The sequence below is a fragment of the Erithacus rubecula genome, assembly GCF_903797595.1.
Source record: "Erithacus rubecula genome assembly, chromosome: 18".
NCBI lineage: Eukaryota > Metazoa > Chordata > Aves > Passeriformes > Muscicapidae > Erithacus > Erithacus rubecula.
Window position 1 is genome coordinate 10200352 of NC_136670.1, and position 21594 is coordinate 10221945.

Sequence of the window (21594 nt, forward strand, 5' to 3'; positions counted from 1 at the left end):
TGTGCCCCTCTGGCAGAGCTCAAAGCACAAAGACAGCTGCCCTGACACCCAGGGTGCCACCTCCTCATGATGCAGCAGAGCTCAAGCACCTGCTGACCCCAGGAATGGGCTCAGGACAGTTCACCCTGCAGTTTTGCAAAAAAAAATCCCTGGATTTGAACCCTGTGACTTGTGACAACCAGCAACACCTACGAAAAGAAAATTGAGAAGAGGGAAAAAAGAAAAATAAGCCCACACTGTGTAAAGCAGACTGTCAGCTGTGTTTACTGGTACACTGTAGATTGTTTTAGCATGTAATTTCCTCTAGCTCAGTAAAATAAACACCTTTGATCCAGCAAATATTTATATGCACAAATTACTTGCTGGAATTGTCTCCTCTACTTTGCAACAAGGTCCTGTCCACTTGTCCCTAGGCAACCACTAGAACAAACTAATTAGTAATTACAAATTCACACATATGCATCAAAACAAGATCCAGGTTAATTTTATGGTGCCTCTGTATTTTCTGTGCTTAAAAATTAGCATCTGAACTTTCCCAAAATAAACGATATTAATCTACAGATTGGTTTTAAAAAGATCTTATCATGATATTCAACCAAAAAAAAAAAAAAAAAAAAGAAAAAAAAATGGGTAATGAAGTAAATAAGCTATTTGAGCATGAATAAAAAGAAAAAATCAGATCCTGTCCCAGATCCTGTCCCAGATGGAGTTGGGAAGCTTGGCTCTGGATCTGAAGGCTGCTGCACAAGAAATCCCCGACAGGCAGACAAACTAATGTGCCTCCCTTGTCAGCTTCTGTGTCAGCTACAGCTGACTCTATTTACTTTTAGCCCAGAGAAGGAACTGGGAGCAGAAGGAAAAGAAGAGAAACCTTCATTGATATTCACAATGCTGTCTTACATGATCAGCATTATTTTTGTCCAAGGAAGCTCTTTCAGAAAATGGGAGAAAACAAGTGATGAGGTGGAAGAATGGCCGTCAGAGGGAAAGAAAGGACCCTGTTGTGGAGGAAGGAGTTTGTTTTATTTTGTATTAAAGTACCATGAATCATTTTGGTTTCTGTTTGTAAATTGAGTATCAGAAGAGTGAGGTGGATTCAGTGAGAAAATATTGACTTTTTTACCATAAATGTCAAATTAGACATCTCCAACCATGAAGGCAGGTTGGTGAAAATTGCAGCTCTCCCTGATGGTGAAAATCCCCACTCAGCTCTATTTCCATACAAAATAAGCAATGTCCTGAGCCCAAAGCACAGCCCTGCAGGTGAAAGGCAGCCCTGGCTTTGGCAGGTGGCTCCTGGCTGCTGTGCCCATGGCTGGGTTTGGCAGGTGGCTCCTGGCTGGCTGTGCCCATGGCTGTGCCCATGGCTGTGCCCGTGGCTGTGCCCGTGGCTGTGCCCATGGCTGGGTTTGGCAGGTGGCTCCTGGCTGGCTGTGCCCATGGCTGGGTTTGGCAGGTGGCTCCTGGCTGGCTGTGCCCATGGCTGTGCCCATGGCTGTGCCCGTGGCTGGCTTTGGCAGGTGGCTCCTGGCTGCTGTGCCCGTGGCTGTGCCCATGGCTGTGCCCGTGGCTGTGCCCGTGGCTGTGCCCATGGCTGTGCCCATGGCTGGCTTTGGCAGGTGGCTCCTGGCTGCTGTGCCCATGGCTGTGCCCATGGCTGGGTTTGGCAGGTGGCTCCTGGCTGGCTGTGCCCATGGCTGTGCCCGTGGCTGTGCCCATGGCTGGGTTTGGCAGGTGGCTCCTGGCTGCTGTGCCCATGGCTGTGCCCGTGGCTGTGCCAGCCTTTCCCAAGCCCCCTTCCCGGCCATCCAGCCCCATGGCACAGCCAGGGAGCTCTGCCAGCTGCCTGCCTGCTGAGCTCCAGCAGCCAGACCCTTCTGCCTGCAGCCTGCCCAGGGCCCCTGTCACATTCCCATGGGTTCCTGTCACCAGGGATGGCAGCCTGCACGGAGGAGGAGCTGCTTTACCTGTGCAAAGCACAGTTGTATTTTTCCAGCCCTGCTGCTCTGAAAGAGATTTTGCAGGTTCTCTCTCCCCATTTACACAAGTGAGAGTTTCTCCCTGGCTCACAGAGCTCAGTTTTGGCTCCAAGCATGGAAATAATATCCAAGAAGGCACGACTGAGAGGAAACATCTAATTGAACACGATGTGATTCATTGGGAGGCTCACACTGTCTGAGTTAAAACAGCATCACTAAAAAAATAAAAAGGAATCACTGAAACCCCCAGGCTGTGCCCCAGGAGCCTTGATGTGCTGCTGTGGGATGGCCAGGGCTGTTTGCTGCAGGTGCAGCTGGGCTGGAGCTGCTGCAGCCCCTCACATGCAGCTCAGGCAGGGTCCAGCAATGCAAACACTTGGTTTTTGGAAGTTTTGGAAGAAGGCCAGGAAAAACAGCCCTTCTGTGGGAGCATGGAGGCAGAAGGAGTGAAGACTGAGGCAGGAGGGAGTGGGGTGAGGAAGGAATTAATGAGCATCACATTTACTCAAATTAGTCAGAGAATCATAGGATTTCCCCAAATTAGTCATAGAATTATTGGATAGTTTGGGTTAGAAGTTTTGGTCCATTTCCCCTGCAATAAGCAGGGGCATCTTCAAGCAGACCAGGTTGCTCAGAGCCCTGTCCAGCCTCATCTTGAACACTTCCATCATTTCTCTGGACAGCTTGTTCTGGTATTTTATCACTCTTGTTGTAATTTTTTCCCCTAATATCTACACTGAATCAATCCTTTTTTAGTTTCAAAGCGTCATCCATCCTTGGCAGTGCTCAGATCAGCCCTGGGAGTTCTGACCTGGAGAGGGATGAGTCTGGAGCAGCCCTATGCCAAGAGAGGAGGCACAAGTGCCCTTTCAGCCAGAGTGAACTTCATCAGGTTTTTAGTAGGAAAAAAATATTATCTGTTCACAAGAGCAGCCTTGTGAGGCTGCACATGCTCTCACAGCTTCAGGCAAACAGAAGTGGAAGGACTTTTTCCTGTCTTTTGTGTGTGCAGCCACTATTTAATGTAAATGTACTTACCAGAAATTTAATAACTCCCACAGCAGTAATTTTATACCCATCCAACATTTAAATTATGAATGCAATAATCTGCAGCACCACGACTCACAAGGCAAGGCTAGAATTCCCAAGGCAAGAAAAGTCTATTTTTAGACCTTTGCAGCTGAGATTTTATTTTTTTTTTACTAGATGTAGAAATTTGCTCCCTTCTGCTGCCTCCTCAGGGGTTAATTTTCATTCAAAGTTTCAGGATTTTATTTTTCTGTTGTTCTGAAACCCGCAAAACAAACAAGCTGCTTTTGGGGGAAGCAGTGCAAGAAGAAATCCCCATGCTCTGGCTGGGTGAGGGATTGCCTAACAGGGTTACTCTGAGACAGAGAAGTGATGGAATTGGTTGTTCTTCAGGGAGCATCCTCTGGCTGGGCTGTAACCTGGCTCAGGAGTGCTGTGTGTTCTCCCTGAGCAGGGGCTGTGCTGGAATCATTCCATCTTTAGTCCATGTAGCTGGCAGCAGTTTCACAGAACATGCTCCTGACTCATATTTGCAAGTGCCATTTAAAATCTTGGGTTATTTTCTTCACTATGTTTCTTAAGGGTTTCTTTTTTAATCTGTTTCAGGGACTTGGTGTTTTACTTGTTGCTTTTCTTCTTTGTGTTGTACCAAGGAGAGACCAAAGCACTGCAAAACTCTTGTTTCCCTCTATGTGTGGCAATAGCAGAAAATGAATGAGAAAAGGATCAGATGCACCCCAATAATCAGAAACTCATTTCTGCTGAGCCCCACAAGGGATCTGTGTCACCCAGAGCACAGAGGCAGCTCCACTTCAGCTGAGCAGCTCAAGGTTTCATCACTTTTTGTGTCACATAAAGGCATTTATCAGCAGGGCTCGTCATAACTGGTGGATGAGATGTGGTGCTCCTTCCAAATCAGGACTGTAAAATAATGTTCTCCATGCCAAGCTCTGTCTGGAATCACAGCCTGATGAGAAATCCCTGGCACTCTCCTCCCCTGACAAATCACCCCACTGCCATTTCTTCATCAAAGGCTGCCAAAATGGGAGCTCCAACACCACCTTGCTGCCCAAACCCAGCTGAGTGGCAGCTTGGTGGCAAAAGTTAAACACAGTAATTTTGCCTCTGAATGTCATCTGTGGACCATGTACAGAAAAAGATGCTAAATCTCTGTCTCCCAGTGCCCTATGAAAGGCTCTAGCAGAGTCTGTGGACATTAATTTCCTCTCCTCTGCAAAGCAATGCACTGCTTTCCCTGATGTCATCAGGCTTTGGTTGTGCTTGAGGGAAAAAAAAATTAAAAATAAATAAAAATATTGCAAATATTTTTGGCAAATGGAGATGCAATTCTTTTAAAACATTGTCTTTTTGAGAGGTAACAGCAACAAAAATTACGTGAAGATCAAAGAGAAAAGAGGCTGTGCTCAAGGATAACTCAAAAATAATATGGGGCAGTTGCTGAGCAACTCTCCAATGCAAAGTATTGCTATTTTCTGGTCCCTTCCCCCATCTGCACAAGAGGGATGGTGTCTAGTACTGGTCAAAGAAAGTCTGTGTGATTGCCTGGGTACAATTAGATCTAAGGTCTTTGCAAACAGCTCATATCAGTCAGCCTCCAGCCATTGATCTTACATCTAAAGCACTTATTGAAAAATAAATTATGGGTTTTTTGATCTAATCCACTATTAAGGATTCCTTTCTTCCTTTTTGAGGCTGGGTAAATAAAATTCTTCCATCAGAACTTGCTTAATAATTATGCTGGACACACAGCAGAGCAAATCCTGAGGGTGAAGCAAAGCGAGGACTCAGAAGCTAAAGGCTGATTTTTTTTTTTTCCTCTGGCCTTTTCTTTTTTTGTTGGAAGAGCTATTCTTTACCCAAGCATTGCACAGTGCTAAATGCATTCCAATAATCAGGGTATTGTCTGTTATCTGCCTCGAGCTGAGGAGCACATGTGCCTCAGGGATCTGCCTGCTGCACAGCAGTGCCCCAGGACTTTACCTTTCTCCTCCCACAGTGGGTCTGTCCTTGTCCTGCTTTTGTGCAGCTGATGGCACTTGCTTCCAGACACAAAAGTGCTTTTTTCTCCGAGGAGGGACTGTCAGTATCCATCCATGGGGATCCTCCAGCCTCAGGATTGCACTGAGACCATCAGATGGAGGGGCAGATGCCGTGACAGCTCCACAGCAAGGTGGGGACACAGCTCAGGTGTCACCATCCCTCCCTCCTGCTGGGGTCTCTGGGGACATGTTTAGATCTCTGATAACCATGGAAATATATTGTGTCATCTCATTTTGTCACAGAAGGGAATAAATTCCTGAGCTCCATCCCAGCCTGCAGGAATGGGGGGATCCCATTGTTCCATCTCCCTCTCCAGCAGGGCAGGGTGGAGATGTGACAACACCACACTGTGCACCCTGGGAGCACCCTGGCAGTGGGGTCAGCCACAACAACAGGGACCACAGGGTCCTGCTTGACCCACAGCAACATCAGGGTGACAAGGCTTGCCCTGCTATTTCCCAGTGTAATTTTTTTTTTTTTTTTTTTTGGTAATACCCCTTTGAAAACAGTGCAGCCAGCTCAGCTCTGCCTCTTGGATGCTGGCAGGCTGCCACCCTCTAATTAAGCCTGCAGTTATGTCTAATGCTGGTGGCAGTGTTTCAGGGCACCAGCACAGAAGCTGTGGGAGTGGGAGCAGGAGATGAGGTGGCTGCAGAGCTGTGGGATGGCTTGGAGGTTCAGGATAATACACCAAAGTAAGAGGGTTGATTTTATCCTCCTCACTGGTCAGATCAGCTCGTGAGCACAGATCCAGCCAGGCCATAGGAAAACTCCTTTTTCCTGCAGGGAAGAGGGCAGAGTGTTGGTTTGAGACCCCACTCCTCACTTTGTGGCACAAAAGTGCTGTCAGAGAGCTCTGAAATTCCCTGGTACCTGAGTGCCCACAGCACAGAGAGCTCTGCAGGCTCACACTGCACCCAGCTACAGCCTGTGCAAGGGGACAGGAGCAGGGACTGAGGAAGGGACAGCTTTAGCATCTCTCCCTGTGCTGGAGGCCAGATGCAGGTGAGGCAGTTTTCCCTCCACTTCGGGCTGCTCCACATAGAGCAGCTCAAATTCATGTTTTCCCCCATCATGTGCATCAACAAAGTGAGTTGTGGCCATTCCACTGCTGCAGAGCCTCTTTGCTGCAAGTCATGGCTTGATTTCAGTGCATTCTTCAGCCTCACTCCTCCTCACACAACTCCCAGCTCTGTTCCTTCCTCCCCTCTCCATGCAGCTGCTGGCATTGTGCAACCCCAGGGCTGAATTTCAGTGCCACTGTGCAATGGCCATGCACAGAACAGGATAACGAGGCACAGCCAGGAGTGTGCAGTCCCAAATCCAGGTTCCTGCAGATCCCTGTCCCCACAGGCAGCCGTGGATGCTTTTGGAAAATCAGCCTCACACTGCAGAACACGTTGGGATGCTAGCTGGGATGTGGGACTCTGCCACCACCAAGTGATCAGTGGAAAGAAGAGAGAGCAGCCTGCTCATGGCAGCACTTGTATAATCCCAGACTGGTGCCCTGTGATTTGTATTCTGCCTCTTGATCCAGCAGCTGTGCCCTGCTGCCCCCCTGATCTCCATCAGAGCAGTTCATCCCTCCCTCAGCCCCACAAGGCTGAGCTGATCTGCTCTGCTTGCAGATAATGCCACGGACAGAGCCGTGTTGCAATTAAATACCCTCCCGGTTCTATGCTAATGAGAAGCAGGAACAGAATGCACAATGGCAGGTAATTACAGGTGAGCAATTACAGACACAATCTTCCCTCTTCCTTGTCCTTGGTTTTTTTTCCCACCATTCCACACTTGCTGAGAGTCTGACACAGCACCCAGAGCTCTGATGATGATGAGCAAAGTAATAAAAAAGCTCTTTGAAGCACATCCCGAAGCTCCACGAGCCCTGACCATCCCTTCATGCCATGTTTCTGCAGCCCTGCTGGCCAGGGTAGTGAGCAGGAGGTCCAGTTCAGGTGGTCTGAGCTGCTAAAAGTCGTGTCTTTAAAAACCCCCAACTTCATCTGATAATTGAATTGAGGGAATATTGTGGAATATTTCCTGCTTGTTTTCAAGAGGGCTTTTAACTTGCTAAAACCTTTTGAAATCCAGCTGCTGCAAATAACAACTCGTGCTTTCCCAATCGCTTACCTTTCTTGCTCAATACAGAGTATCTATTTAGGAACTGTTTCTCAAAACACTGTGCACTTTGCACAATTAATTTGGGGAAGTCTGTGGTGTGTCCCAATGCTCAAAAAAAGTGCTGTGAAAAGCTGAGGAGATCACATGTGCAAAGTCAACCTACAGAAACAAATAAGCACATTTTTATACATGCAATCTCTGGCCAGATTGCTTAGAAATCATAAAATGTTTTAAAACCATGCCATAATGTTCTTAAATGCCAAATGTCACATGAAATATTATTCAGAATCACTTCTCTCTCCTTCCCAACCTGCCTGCAAACAAGTGGGATCTGCACAGCCTGGCTGTGAGTGCTGGGAACAGCATCAGCTGTGAGTGGTGCATTATTAACAACTGCAATTATTAACTCTGTTTCAGAAAGCTGTTCTGTGCTTCTACACATGGTTGTTTGCAAAATCTTTTGGAAGATTCATCTTGCACCTGATTCCTCCCTTTTTTAATGAACCACATCATGCTGTCAGACAGTGCTGATGGACAGCATAAAGCAAGGAGAAAGGGAAGTAGCACCTGAAATGACAGGCAGTGCCTTTCCACGAGGCTCCTCACTCCCAGAGTTAGAGCAGAGCAGAACAAGGGGGGATTAAAAGAGAAATTGCACCATGGGACAGGGGGCAATGTGGTGGGACCTGGGTCCCTGTGGGGAAGGTGAATATCCCAGTTCCTCCCTTGCTGCCAGAACTTTTAGCCACCAGGAAGATGCTGATGGTACCTGGCTCCAGTTTGGTCCCCTCCTCTATTCCCCGTTGTTCTGGCTCTGCTTTTCCAGCTGCAGCTCCAGTGGCAGCTCCAGGGAGAACCTCTCTGCTCATGGGGCATCACTGCTTTTTGTCTCCTTCAACATCAGAAAATCAGGAAAGCTCCCTCTTTGTAGTGACCAGAGTTACCCCTGGGCTCCAGGGGAGCTCTATAACCACTGGATTCCTTGGCATCCTTACCCCATGCTCAGGTTTGCATCTCATTCCTATTTTTACTGCTCTTCTCTTTTTCCAAGCAAATTACTGAGGAATCCTCCACCCACCAAGCACCAACCCAACCTTCATCAGATAACACTGCCTGCAAAATTTTAATACTGCAAAATTTTAATGCCTGCAAAATTTTTAAGCCAGGGATTTTTGTGTGGTTGACGTTCATTTTCACACTTCACAGTGTTTGTGGGTCCTGTGAAAGAGAGGAAAGAGACATGTGGAAATGATTTCATGCTTCCCCTGCCCTGCTAGGGTGATGTTTCTCATCCTCCATGAGAAGAAGGGGAGGAGATGTGTGTGAAGCAAAAGTGTAAGAGTTGTTTCTGTGGCCACTGGTTTGGGATAAGCAGGTACAGTTTGTCATGCAGCCTAAAATGAGGTCTGGCTTCTGCATCCCCCAAATTCTTTCTTCTCTACTCTCTGAGCTTACACCATGCAGGAAATTCCCTGACTGACCACCATCCTCTGGAGGTGTTGGATCTGACCAGTGATCTGCTGTGCTGAGGCAGAGAACAGCCAGGGAGGTGACAGCAAACACCCTTCAGAAGGATGACCCAGCTCCTGCACATCGTGTTTTGCTACAGCTCCTGTGTTATTCACTCCCTTGAATTACACTGAAAGTGATTAATGTACCTGGTCCTCGACTTCTCCCTCCAGCACGACTGCACTCTGGTTAGGCAGAGGTCAGAACCAGCAGGACATGATTACTCATTAGAGAGGGAAGAACTTTCAGTTCTTCTTTTTCCCTTTTTTTTTTGTTCCAGGATGGTCTGAACTCAAATCACAGCAGCTGTGACATCCAGTGGCAGCTCTGTAGTGTTTGGATTCCCCCAAGACAGCTTTCACAAGAAGAGCCCTCTCATCATCACAGTCAGGAAGAGGAGAATCCTGTTATTTACAGCCACAACAAACTCCCTCTCTTCAGAGCAGAAGCCTCAGCAAAGCCCAGGGTGGCTGATGAGATGGATTTATTTGCTAAAACCCTGTTTGCCACAAGCCAGACCAATAAAGAGATCTGCTGGAGGTCTCAGCTCTCCAGACCCAGGAGGGCTCTATTTCCTTTGCCCTGTATTATCTTTGCACAAATCTGATTCCAAATGATTTTTCTAGAGGTCAGACTAGCTTCAGTAACACAAATTTGGGCTTGGAAGAGGAAGACAGTAGATAACAGCACGGGCAGAAACATCCTGAGCATCGTTGCAGCTTTGCCTGCAGTGAGCTGATGTTTCCTAAATGCTTCATCCTCCTCCTGTCACCATGTCCCTTTTCACTCCTCTTCCCCATGCCTTTGTAGTTGGATGCCTGACATACTCTGTTAGTCTCTGCTGCCTTATAATGAACATCAAAAGAATGGAAAGATGATGAATTGGAGATCAGGACCCAGAGCAATCATTAATAGAAGGGAATACATTAGGCACACCATGCTCAATAGGAAATACATTCTCCATCTGCCTTTGTTACACAGATCTAAGGGCAGGCTTGGCATTGTCTCAAGCAGACAAGGATGAGACAAGGTTTTTTATGAGAAAAGCCAGGAGTCAGAGAAAATCCTTGTCCAAATGAAGGTTTTTCTAAATTAGTGTGATCTGAGACTGTGGATCAGGCTTTGGAAGGCAGTGGGTAGGGAGGAGGAGCAGCAAATTCATAACCATGGAGCTGAACAGAACCCAGCACCATTAAAAATGGAGAAGTGGCCACAGTGGCTGACAGGGCTGAGACAAGGGTGCCTTTCTCTGGAGAAAATATGCTTGATAACTGATGCTTAACTGTTGGACCTTAAACCTTGAGAGGGCTTTTAGAGGCACAAACACTTGAATTTCCTGCCTGAAATGACAGCATGTCCAGAGATATAAGAGAGATGGTGTCTTGGAGAAGGAGTGCTGCCCAAAGGGCTGGGCAGATGCTGCTGCATCATTTCACAGGAGCTGTTTGAGAGGGAGAGAACAACATGCTTCAGACCCTCTTGGCTAGACACTGCCCAACATGTGGGGCACCAGTTTTCATTCTCACAGAAGCTGAATGGCCAAATAAACAAGTTAGCTAGGCTGCTGATTCACCTAATCTCAGACACAGAGATTTGTCTGCCCTTTATTCTCCAGAGAAATTTGTTCTCCTCTATTCCATATTGCTTATACAACCACATATGCTTGGGGACACAGTGTCATACAGGAAATACAAGCTTTGGCTTACAGAAAAATCTCTCAAATACTGTGCCTGAAGGACCCTCTAGCTTATAAAACACCTGATGGGAGTCTCTGGGGACAGTTCTGCTCTCAGCTATGCTGGTGTGACTCAGAAGAAAATTTTTTGGTTCAGTTAAGTTGGGCAGAGACGAGCAAAGTTGTCTATGTTTGTGTTTGGAAGGGATCTGGCAAACCTATCCTCCATCATCCTCTGTGAAGCACACCAAGAATTAATGGATTTGCATCTTTGTAAGGAGAAAGAGAATTGGGCCCACGTTGAGAGGCAATAATGAATTAAACTGAATTAAATTTTGATACATATTAGAGATATGGTAGTTTCTATATAAAGTAATATACTTAATTAGCTCAGGAAGTCTGTTAAATATTGCATAAGGTTACCAATGAGTTCCTGCAGGAAGCAAGTGAGCTGACATTTGTAGGTCTCCTCACATGAGAACCTGGTGGTATCTCTGGAGATACCCATGGACACCACAAATGGGCTTAAACTCTCCTCCCCTAATTGCTTAGTGACCCAAAGTTTTATGAAGTCTGATGGAATGCAAAGGAGCCCACTGAGCCACAGCTTGAACCACAGCCCAGAGAAACTCAGCTCATTTCTCTACAGCTGCTGTTTTCCATCTGCCTGGGAAGAGAACTCGCTTTGATTAGAAATGTTTTAGTCCTTCCCAAATCTCATTTTCTCACTCCCTGCCTACACCACTCACTGCCATTAAGAGTATTAGAAACAAAGGCCATTCCCTGATGGAGTACCAAATTGAACAGATAAGGCTTAACAGATAATTTAACAGATAAGGCTTTTTCAACAGCGCCTTAACATTCACTCCTCCATGTGGCAAAGTGCTTCCAGCATGGTTGGTAGCAGCTGCACACGGATTTCACATCCTCATGTTCAGACCCTGCTGTCTCTATCTGAAAACATCTATCAGTCTGAGCAGCAGCTGCCAGCTCAGTCCAAGCTGACAGATGTAGGATGACTTCTGGTTTCATTCCCCACTGTGCTCTGAAAATTTCATTTCAAAATACAATACTGAACTGGCCTTGACAAGAATCAGGTGTTAACTCTGATCAGACAGTAACTTCATTACTAATGACATTACTCATCCTGCTCTGTGGTGTTTTCCTCCCCCAGAGTCGTTAAACACAGCATTCCCCTGCTCACTAAAGTGCTGTTGGGTTGAACAAGGACAGAAATGTGACTTTTTGTGGTGACAAGGTGATTTGTAATTTTAAGGAGCTCGTTCCCAAGGAACCAAAAGCAGTCATGGCAGTTTGAGACAGGTCCAACTAGGAAAAGTCTCGCTGTACCAAAGGATGCATTTTTTAACACTTTGGGAGTTTGGATTTGCAGGTGACAGCTGGGAATGGAGAGAAAGAACAAAAAAAGGAGAGGAAAGAAGGAAGGAAAAGAAATAAGCAAAAAGGTACAGGGCCTGTTTTGAATGCAGGTGGACACACACTGTGCCAGATGGGGACAATTCCCCTCCAGAATTTGTGATGCTTCTCAGGGACACGGTGGCTTTGTGGCCATTTGCAGCTCTCAGAAAGTGTTGCTTTGAGAGTGAAGGCATTAGCTCCTCCCACCTTCATGAAAACTAGCTCACGGGTTATTTCTCAGAATTTTCAAGGATTATTCTGGTCATCACTGTCTTTTTTTGACATCAAACTCAATTATGTCCCTTGCAGTATGGTAAAGGTAAGAGACCTTCTGCCACCAGCAGAAGCTGTTTTGGCTGGAGGAAGCACATCCAGTGACCAATTTCATCAAGTCCCAGCCAGGTTTGGATTGCTGTGCTGGTTTTCAGTCCTAATAGCTCCCCAAGTTTTGACAGACAAGTTGTTGTTGTTGGGTTTGTTTTTAAGAGAAATATATATCAAAGAGTAGCATTTCACTGCAAAGGCATCTCCAGCATGAGAAATGTTCCCCTGGTGTTTTCTGTGTCCTACTCATTGGTGCTACATGTGAAATATTTATAGTGAGGGTTTGTGCTGTATCTTGGGGGTCTGGCAAAGCAGGAGCTCAAGGCTCCTTGAAGGTTTTGCCCTCAGCCACTCTGGATCTCTTTTCTCTGCCATACTGCCCTTCTCTACACCCATGTGCACTGGCAACTTGTGAGGGGATCTCTAAAAAGGGAATTTTCCAAACAGAATAAACATGTCCCACAATGAAAGGCAGAAGAAGAGGAAATAAAACAAAGGGATGGGTTTCATAGTGGCAGATACTTGTGTGAATGCCAGAGGACTTTCAACTCTCATCAGTAAAGAGATGAACATAAAGAGGTTTTTTAATAATCTCTTTCTTTAAAGTTTGATTCAGAGACAAACTGGCTCCATGGACAGAAGTAAGCAATGGAAACACCACGGTTTGTGCATATCCTCCTAGTTCTAGGTTTATAGAGAGCTGTCTGTGGGCAGGATGGTGCAGACAAGAGAAGACTTTTTGACTGTGAGGACAGTTTGGAGGGCAGCTGGAACAGGTTGTCTGGAGGGGTTATGGAGTCTTCATTGCTGGAGATATTCAAACCCCAACCAGACAGAGCCCTGGGCAACCTGCTGTATCCAACCCTGCTCCAGCAGAGGAGCTGGCCTAGAAAATCTCAAGAAGCCCCTTCCAGCCTGAACCATCCTGTGATCTGCCACCTCCAGCTCCTGCTTCTCAGGCACAACCTCAGAATAAAGAGAAATGAGGCTCAGGAGAGTTTAGAGCCGAGTTACAGCTCTGACCATCCAGAAGGGTTCCACTTCAGAACACCCTACATGAATTTATATACACTTATGAGCATATGGGATATCTACACGTGGCATATGTACAGTGTAAGGCAGGTCCAAACCTGAGCTGTCAGACCATCTGCTTGTATGTCTGACTGTGACCTGCTTTAACTACTGGTTGTGTGATTTCCTTTATTACTAAGATGGCACGTTTCCTGAAACATATTAGAAATGCATTTGTCCTGTCCTCTGAGGCAAGAGAGAAACATCAGGATCAGGAAACCTGTAATCTGAGCTCTATCAGTTCTTATTTATCTAATAATCCTGGCAATTTACTCTGGATAAATAATAACTGTCATTGTCCACATTACATGGTATCACTTTATAAATTATTTTAGGTACAAAGTATGAGGTTTGCTTTCTATCTGGATGGTGAAAATTCTGAATAATGGATGACAGCTAACAAACAGCAAACTGCTCCCAGGGATAGGAGCTGCACAGCACACACCCCATCGTTTGGAATTTGTAAACATTTCAATGGATACTAATGTTTGACATTAGCAGGAGAGTACAAATAACACCAGATCACAAACAGTGGCACAGTGAAAGTGGTTCATGGGTTCATTAAACACCACGGGTATCAAAAAATAATAAAAACTGTTTCTCCATCACATCTTTGGTGATTAGCAGCTGCAACTGTCCAGCTGGGCTGTGGTGAAATGTCAGCCTGGCCAGGTGGGTGGTCAAGTTTGATCACCCTGAAAGCAGCTTGAAGAACCTCAGAGTGTTTCCCACTGCCTGGGCATTTGTCACCCCCTGCATCCTCAGCAGGCCCACAGTGCCATCCTCAGTGTGCCCCCAGTGCCATCCTCAGTGTGCCCACAGTGCCATCCTCAGAGAGCCCCCAGTGCCATCCTCAGTGTGCCCACAGTGCCATGCTGAGCCAGCCCACAGTGCCATCCTGAGCCAGCCCACAGTGCCATCCTCAGAGAGCCCCCAGTGCCATCCTCATCAGGCCCACAGTGCCATACTGAGCCAGCCCACAGTGCCATACTGAGCCAGCCCACAGTGCCATCCTCAGAGAGCCCCCAGTGCCATCCTCAGCAGGCCCACAGTGCCATCCTCAGTGTGCCCACAGTGCCATACTGAGCCAGCCCACAGTGCCATACTGAGCCAGCCCACAGTGCCATCCTCAGAGAGCCCCCAGTGCCATCCTCAGTGTGCCCACAGTGCCATCCTCAGTGTGCCCACAGTGCCATACTGAGCCAGCCCACAGTGCCATCCTCAGCCAGCCCACAGTGCCATCCTCAGAGAGCCCCCAGTGCCATCCTCAGCCAGCCCACAGTGCCATCCTCAGTGTGCCCACAGTGCCATACTGAGCCAGCCCACAGTGCCATACTGAGCCAGCCCACAGTGCCATCCTCAGTGTGCCCACAGTGCCATCCTCAGTGAGCCCACAGTGCCACCCTTAGCCAGCCCCCAGTGCCATCCTCAGAGAGCCCCCAGTGCCACCCTTAGCCAGCCCACAGTGCCATCCTCAGTGTGCCCACAGTGCCATACTGAGCCAGCCCACAGTGCCATCCTCAGTGTGCCCACAGTGCCATCCTCAGTGTGCCCACAGTGCCATCCTGAACCAGCCCCCAGTGCCATCCTCAGTGAGCCCTCAGTGCCATCCTCAGCCAGCCCCCAGTGCCATCCTCAGTGAGCCCACAGTGCCACCCTTAGCCAGCCCACAGTGCCATCCTCAGTGTGCCCACAGTGCCATCCTCAGTGAGCCCACAGTGCCATCCTCAGCCCACAGTGCCATCCTCAGTGTGCCCACAGTGACATCCTCTGTCGGGATGCGGCAGCAGCGGAGCCGGAGCCATCCACGGCGTGGGCGGGCTTGGGGACACTTGTCTCCCCGAGGCAGGGGACGCCCTGCAGCAGCTCCGGCTCGCCGTGCACACACTAGGGAAAAGCGAGCCCGGCTCTCTGTCCCAGTGCTGGGCACATTAAGGGGCAGGATGAGGCTGATTCTTGCTGAGGCCACCCTTTGGTGGGTGTCACAAAGGCCACCCTCCTGCGGGAGTGTGAGAAGCGCTCGCAGCGCTCGGCTCCCTCCCAGCGGGAGCGGCCGCCGCTATCAGGACAGTGGCTGTGGCAGTGTGTCTGAAGAGGAATTCTGTGAGGCTGTAGTAGTTCCTGAGGTGAAAATAGCTTTTGGAGCAATCAGAAGGTGGCAAACCCCCTGGGCCTTAACCACAGGCTTCTTCCTGGGCTTGCACAATTTTCTTGCTTTGCTTATGTTCTCTCTCAACTCATCAGAATTCCCCCGACAGAAGGATGCTTGGTCAGGGTCTCCAGCCGGTATCCTTCTCTGTTTTGCAGCTGCTGCTCTGCACATGCCTGTGCTGTTCTCCAGAGCTGGTGATAGCAGAACTGATCCTGCCCCTGTGACAATACCTGTGAGGGTGTTCCCTCTCCTGCCACCTGGAGTAGGCACCGTGCACAGGGTTGTACAGTGTAGGTAACTCCATCCTGCAAGAATCACCAGCTGAAGCAAGTCCTTTGACAAAAGTTATTCTCTTTAGCTGTGAAGAGTGAATAAGTGGTGAAAGAAGGAAGTGTTAATCACCTCCCTGGAGCTGGGGCTGGGGGCCCCAAGGACTCCTTGGTTTGCAGACCAAGAATTGTCTGCACCCTGGGGCAGCTTTACCTCTTCCTCCTGCTGCCCATGAGGAGCAGAGGAAGGTTCATCACTCTCTGTATTCCACCTGCTCAGAGAGCCCTCCTGACTGATTAAAAGGCAAATTAAGTTCTTAGTCTGTTTGTTAAGGCGCAGACCCCAGGGCAGACGCAATAAAGTCATGGTGGACGCCTTGGAGAGATGCAGGAATGCTGCTGTGCAGCATGCAAGGATGCTCTGGGAGAACATAAGGATGCTTCTGAGTTGAGAGGGGAAAGAGGAATGTAGGGACGTTCTAGGGGGTGGCAAAGACACTTTGAGGTAATGCAGTGATGCTCCAGGGTTGAGAAGGGAAGGGAAATGGGAGAAGATGCTCTGGGAGGATTCAGGGATGCACTGGGGTAATGCAAGGATGCTACCAGTTTGAGAGGGGAATGTGTGGATTCTCAGGGATGCTCTGGAGGAATGAAGGGATATTCTGGGGTAGTACAAAGATGCTCCCGGGCTGAGAGGATACGTAGGGATGTGCAGATACTCAGGGATGCTCTCGTGGGATGCGGAGATGCTTGGGCGGATTTAGGGATGCTCTGGGGGGTTCGGGGGCTGCTCGGGGGGTACGCGGGGGTGCCGGGGGCCGGAGCGGGAGGCGGGAGCGGGCGGGGCGGGGAGGGGCAGCAGCCCCGCGGCGGCGGCGCGGCGGGAGCGTTGCGGGCCATGGAGAGCGGCGGGGCGCTGAACGGCTCCGCCGCCGCCGGGCGCTTCGCCGCCGCGGGCACGGCAGCGCTGGGCGCGCTCATGGCCCTGCTCATCGCCGTCACCGTGGCGGGCAACGCGCTGGTCATGCTGGCCTTCGTGGCGGACTCCAGCCTGCGCACCCAGAACAACTTCTTCCTCCTCAACCTGGCCATCTCGGATTTCCTCGTAGGTAAAGTGCACCGGCACCGGCGCGGTCCGGCAGCGACTCGGCGGAGGGGAGGGCAGCGCTGCCCCGGCTCTGCCTGCCCGGCTGCTCATCCCTCCATTCCTGCCCCCCACACCCTCCCGCAGCCCCCGGTCCCCTTCCGCAGCCCTCCGTCCCGGAGGGTCCCCCGAGCCTCACCGGGACCGGACCCTCCGCTTGCAGGTGCCTTCTGCATCCCGCTGTACGTGCCCTATGTGCTGACGGGGAGATGGATCTTCGGGAGGAGCCTCTGCAAACTCTGGCTGGTGGTTGATTACTTGCTGTGCACCTCTTCCGTCTTCAACATCGTGCTAATTAGCTACGACAGATTCCTCTCGGTGACAAGAGCGGTGAGTCCTGTCATGGCAGCTGAGAGGGACATAACTCTCCTCCTGCTTTATTCTCCAGATTCTCTGCCATTAAAAGTTCTTTGAATCCTCCAGGAATTATGAATCTTTCCGCCTGGAAAGCAATATTCCTCCACAATTACATAATTCAGCTGCGGTTTCAGATTAGTATTCCTGGCATAATTAAATCGTTTAAGGCTCAGTCCCCGTTGTGCAGGTGCTCCCTTCCCAGGTGACAGGATAGTAGTGTACAAGCAAGCCAGCCAGGTAAGCAGACTTTTAACTAACTTGCAAGAGCTTATTATCCCCAGGACAAACGGATGAATTGCAGTCAGGCTCGCAGCTCCTCCCTGGCTAGCACGGCAACAGATCGCACTGCCGGCTTTGGCAGGGAATGTGGAAGGTCTCTGAGCGTGTGGGAGATCAAAATGCTCGGCCCTTTGTAGGAGCTAACGAGCAGTGCACAGGCAGATCTGACCCGCTGCTGTTTGCTCGTTCCCTGACTGCAAATACAATATGCATTTAGCCCAGGAGTTTGCCAAGTCCCTCTCCTGGACACTTACAGGGAGTAGCTGGGGACAGCTCAGGTAAGTGGTGGGTGCTGACAGCCACCAGGCTCCAACCAAGTCAGTACATTTCCACTTAGCAGACACCATATTTTGGAGCTGTGAAATGACTGTTCGTAATCTTCCCTGTAAGGGTGTGATTTATCTAGCAATTGCTCCTGTTGCCTATGGCATATCAATTTGTTGGACTGCTGGGATATTGCCTAGCAACTTTACCAGGAATGTTAATAGTCCATTTGTGAGGAGCCTCAGCCAGCTGGGGTGTGGGACTGTGTGTAAGAAAAGGCTTTCGTCTTGCAGGTCGCCTACAGAGCCCAGCAAGGCAACACCAGGCAAGCAGTGCTGAAGATGGTGATGGTGTGGGTGTTGGCATTCCTGCTGTACGGACCTGCCATTATCAGCTGGGAGTACATATCAGGCCAGAGCATCATCCCCATTGGGGAGTGCTATGCTGAGTTCTTCTACAACTGGTATTTCCTCATGACAGCCTCCACGCTGGAGTTTTTCACCCCTTTCATCAGTGTGATGTTTTTCAACCTAAGCATTTACCTGAACATACAGAAACGCACCAAAATGCGCTTGGATGTTTTCCACGAAGTGCACAACCAGTCCTTCACTGAAGAGATGGAAAGGAGCCGAGAGGCAAAGCTTTCTTTGAAATGCTGTAAGTGGGAGCAGAAGGAGTCAGCTGAAACCCTTGACCTCTCTAAGAGCAAAGCTCAAGCAGCAGCCTCCAATTCCAGCCTGGATGCCAAAGACCTGCTGGCAACAAGCTCAGAGAGCTCCAGGAAACCCGAGTGTTGCAACAAGAAGAGCTGTAAAAATTCAGCCTCCACTCTCCCCTCAGAGGTGAAGATCGTGTCCCAGAGCACGACTCAACGCTTCAGGCTCTCTAGAGACAAGAAAGTGGCCAAATCACTGGCAATCATTGTGGGCATTTTTGGGATTTGCTGGGCACCCTACACTCTCCTGATGATCATCCGTGCTGGCTGCCATGGCCAGTGCATCTCCGAGTTCTGGTATGAGACTTCTTTTTGGCTGCTGTGGATCAACTCAGCTGTCAACCCTGTCCTATACCCTCTCTGCCACTCCAGCTTCAGAAGGGCTTTTATTAAACTCCTTTGTCCCAAGAAGCTGAAGATTCAGCCTCACTATGCCCTTCAGAACTACTGAAAGTGAAGCCAGCCTGGTGTGAGGATGACAAAAGCCTTGGTTTACTTCTGCACTATTGGTGTGGGACTGGAGCTTGTTTCCTTGGAAGAGCCCAGGAGCTCTGGTGTGGGGCAGGTGAGGAAGGAAGAAGAGAGCCCACTATTAACTTATTTTAGTTCATCAACAACATAATCCCACCACAAAGAAGGATAAAGGGGTTTATTGACATTAACCACAGATAGTGAAATCTGTATCCACCACTGGCAGGTGCCACAAAGAGCTCTGCTGCCACCTAGTCAGCCTGAGCAGCACCAGCATTTTGTTCCAATAAACTGAAACCTGAGAAGAAAACGCTAATAAAAATAAATATCTGGCTTAAACTACTGCACTAAACTACAGCTTAGCTGTTGGCAGACTTGATCTTTCTCATAAATGGGAGCTTTTTTTGCCTTGCACCTATTGCACGTAGATGATGATACAGAAAGAGAAGAACAAGCCTCAGAAGGAAAACATCTCATTTACCATTTTTGTTACAGCAGCTGCAGCCATAATCTGGATCTCTCTTTCATGGGGTGCAAAAGATGTCCCTTCCACACCCCAAGAAGGGGCAGACAGCCCTAAGGAGTTTACAGCCAGGCTCTGAGGCACTGAGCATCTTGAAGCGTTCTGTTGATCCCTCCCTGCTTCAAAACTGCTCTGATTCCTCTGGGTGCTGCCACACACTGCCCAGTGCTCCCATGGCAGTGCTGCCCTCCTGCCAGAGCCTCACAGCAGGAAGGAGCCCTGGAAGGCTCCTGGAAAAGGGTTCCTGTGCCTGTGTGAAAGGTGCCAGCACAGTGCCAGCTTCTCCACAGACTCCATCCTGACTACCCAAAGACATTTTCAAATCTCTTCTGCAGGATCTTAAAGATACTCTTCTGGCACTGTGTCAGAAAATAACAAGCTCAGAGAGAAGCAAATCTTGTGTTGGTTTTATGTTCCTTTTTTTAATGTTCCTTTCAGACCTCTTAAATTTTTCGAGTTTCAGGATACCTGCATTCTTTCTTTTAAAATACTTCACTGGAGATCTGGGTTGAGTTGATTCAGTTAAACAAGCATTAATTCTTTTACTGTTTAATTTTAAAAAATTGTTCAGAGCTGTCAACTAATTACACAGATTCAAGAGACCAGGGCTGTAGCTTGGTCTTACCATAAAATCCTGGGCATTTTATCTCTGCTTCCCGTCTCATGCTTCATCACAGTTGCCCTTTTGTTCTACAACCTCTTTGGGCACAGAGGCAGTATGACCAAAAAGCAGGTTAATTCCACTGCTGGCACTGCTCAGTGATGTAGTAACACAAATAAGTAATTAGTTGCCATGGCAAATGCTCGTGTTTAACAGTATTGCACAGAGAAGCTCAAGATCCTAAATCTGAAAACTACATTTACAAATAGAAATCCAAATGTTGTAAAGTAGTACCCAAAAGCTTATGATGTTGTGATTGCCAATTACATTTTGCTGTTGCAAGCAAACTGCTTTTTGGCTGCTGCTATGAGTAAAAGAAAATTCCATCCGACTGTATCTCAGTGATATTTGTCAAGTAGATCAGTATTGATATCTGAAGTCAGGTTTTAAATGATGTCTTGTCTTGTGTATGTGATATTTCAGACTTGTGACATGTTGTCAGTCTGTAAAATATGGGTTAAAATACACCCCTCGAAGTATGTGTGCTATGAATTGACAGGATAAATGTTGAGCCTGCTTGTACCTTTCCCTGTGTCTGCTCCCTTCTGAAAACTTCAATAAAGTATTTTTATAAGAAGCTTGCTGAATATTTTATGGTGAACAAGGTGTTGTCGGAAATTATAAAATCCAACTGGAAGCAAAACATCTATGGATTTGCCTGAGGAGGCAGATATACATGTCACAGAAAAACCAGCTCCTGAAACAGGTGAGTTTCTCTTACCTCTGGTGAGCAGGTTCCTGACAGCCCCTGAGGGTGTGGTGAGTGCACATCACTCCATTGTCTCCAGCTTCTGGTCTTTTCCAGAGCAGCTGGGATCTGGAGAGGTTACATCAGCAATAACTCTTCCTATAAGTTACAAACCCCACTGATCTACCTAAAAATGACAAATCCATAAGGTGCCCAAGGCACCAGTTTCCAGCTGCAGTTCTCTTCAGTTTTTCATCAGGAGAGGTGGAACTACTCGATCATTCTTTCTGATAGAAAAGGTGCCTGTTGTGACACCTTCCTTTCCCAGAGGGAAGAAAAGGATTTATTTCCTTGTGAGCCTTTTGCACAATATTTTCATGGTCTCTGACCTCCACGTGGGCAGAGTTATCTACACTTGGCTGAAAGTAATTTTATTCATTGTTGGATTTTGCAGGGAAGATACTTATATTCCTTCCTGAAATAAGAGCTCTTGCTTTGCCAAATAAAAAGGAAAAATAACTACTTATGCCTGAACATGAGGTCACACCTGAGCCTGATTTTCATACTGAAAACCTTGGGAGCTGCTCTGAAGTTTCAAAGTAGCTGATGACTAACTGAAATATGCTAAAAAGAATATCTGACTTCTGCTGATTTTCAGTGTTCAGAATATAAATGTCTATATGTATTTGGAAGAGGCAGGGACAGAGAGCTTCCAGGCATAATCCAATATGAATTGTGAAAATGCATAACCACTAACAAGGCAGGGCTGCTTGACAACCAGCCCAGCAAAACCTGTGTATCATTTATTTGCCATACCTGCTAAAAAATGCCTCTTTCCTATTGTCTAGGCATAAGCTAAGCAGGCAGGACCTGTTTTCAACAA

The 21594-nt window shown here is 48.1% G+C and overlaps 1 protein-coding gene across 1 annotated transcript; it reads left to right on the plus strand.

The window, feature by feature from the left end:
* The first annotated feature begins 16475 nt into the window (after positions 1-16475).
* On the plus strand, positions 16476-20595 carry HRH3 (histamine receptor H3). The gene is made up of 3 exons (XM_079321965.1): positions 16476-16718; positions 16917-17083; positions 17947-20595. Exons 1-3 carry the CDS (start codon positions 16508-16510, stop codon positions 18817-18819), a joined length of 1251 nt encoding a protein of 416 aa, XP_079178091.1. The 5' UTR covers positions 16476-16507; the 3' UTR covers positions 18820-20595.
* Positions 20596-21594: the final 999 nt, after the last annotated feature.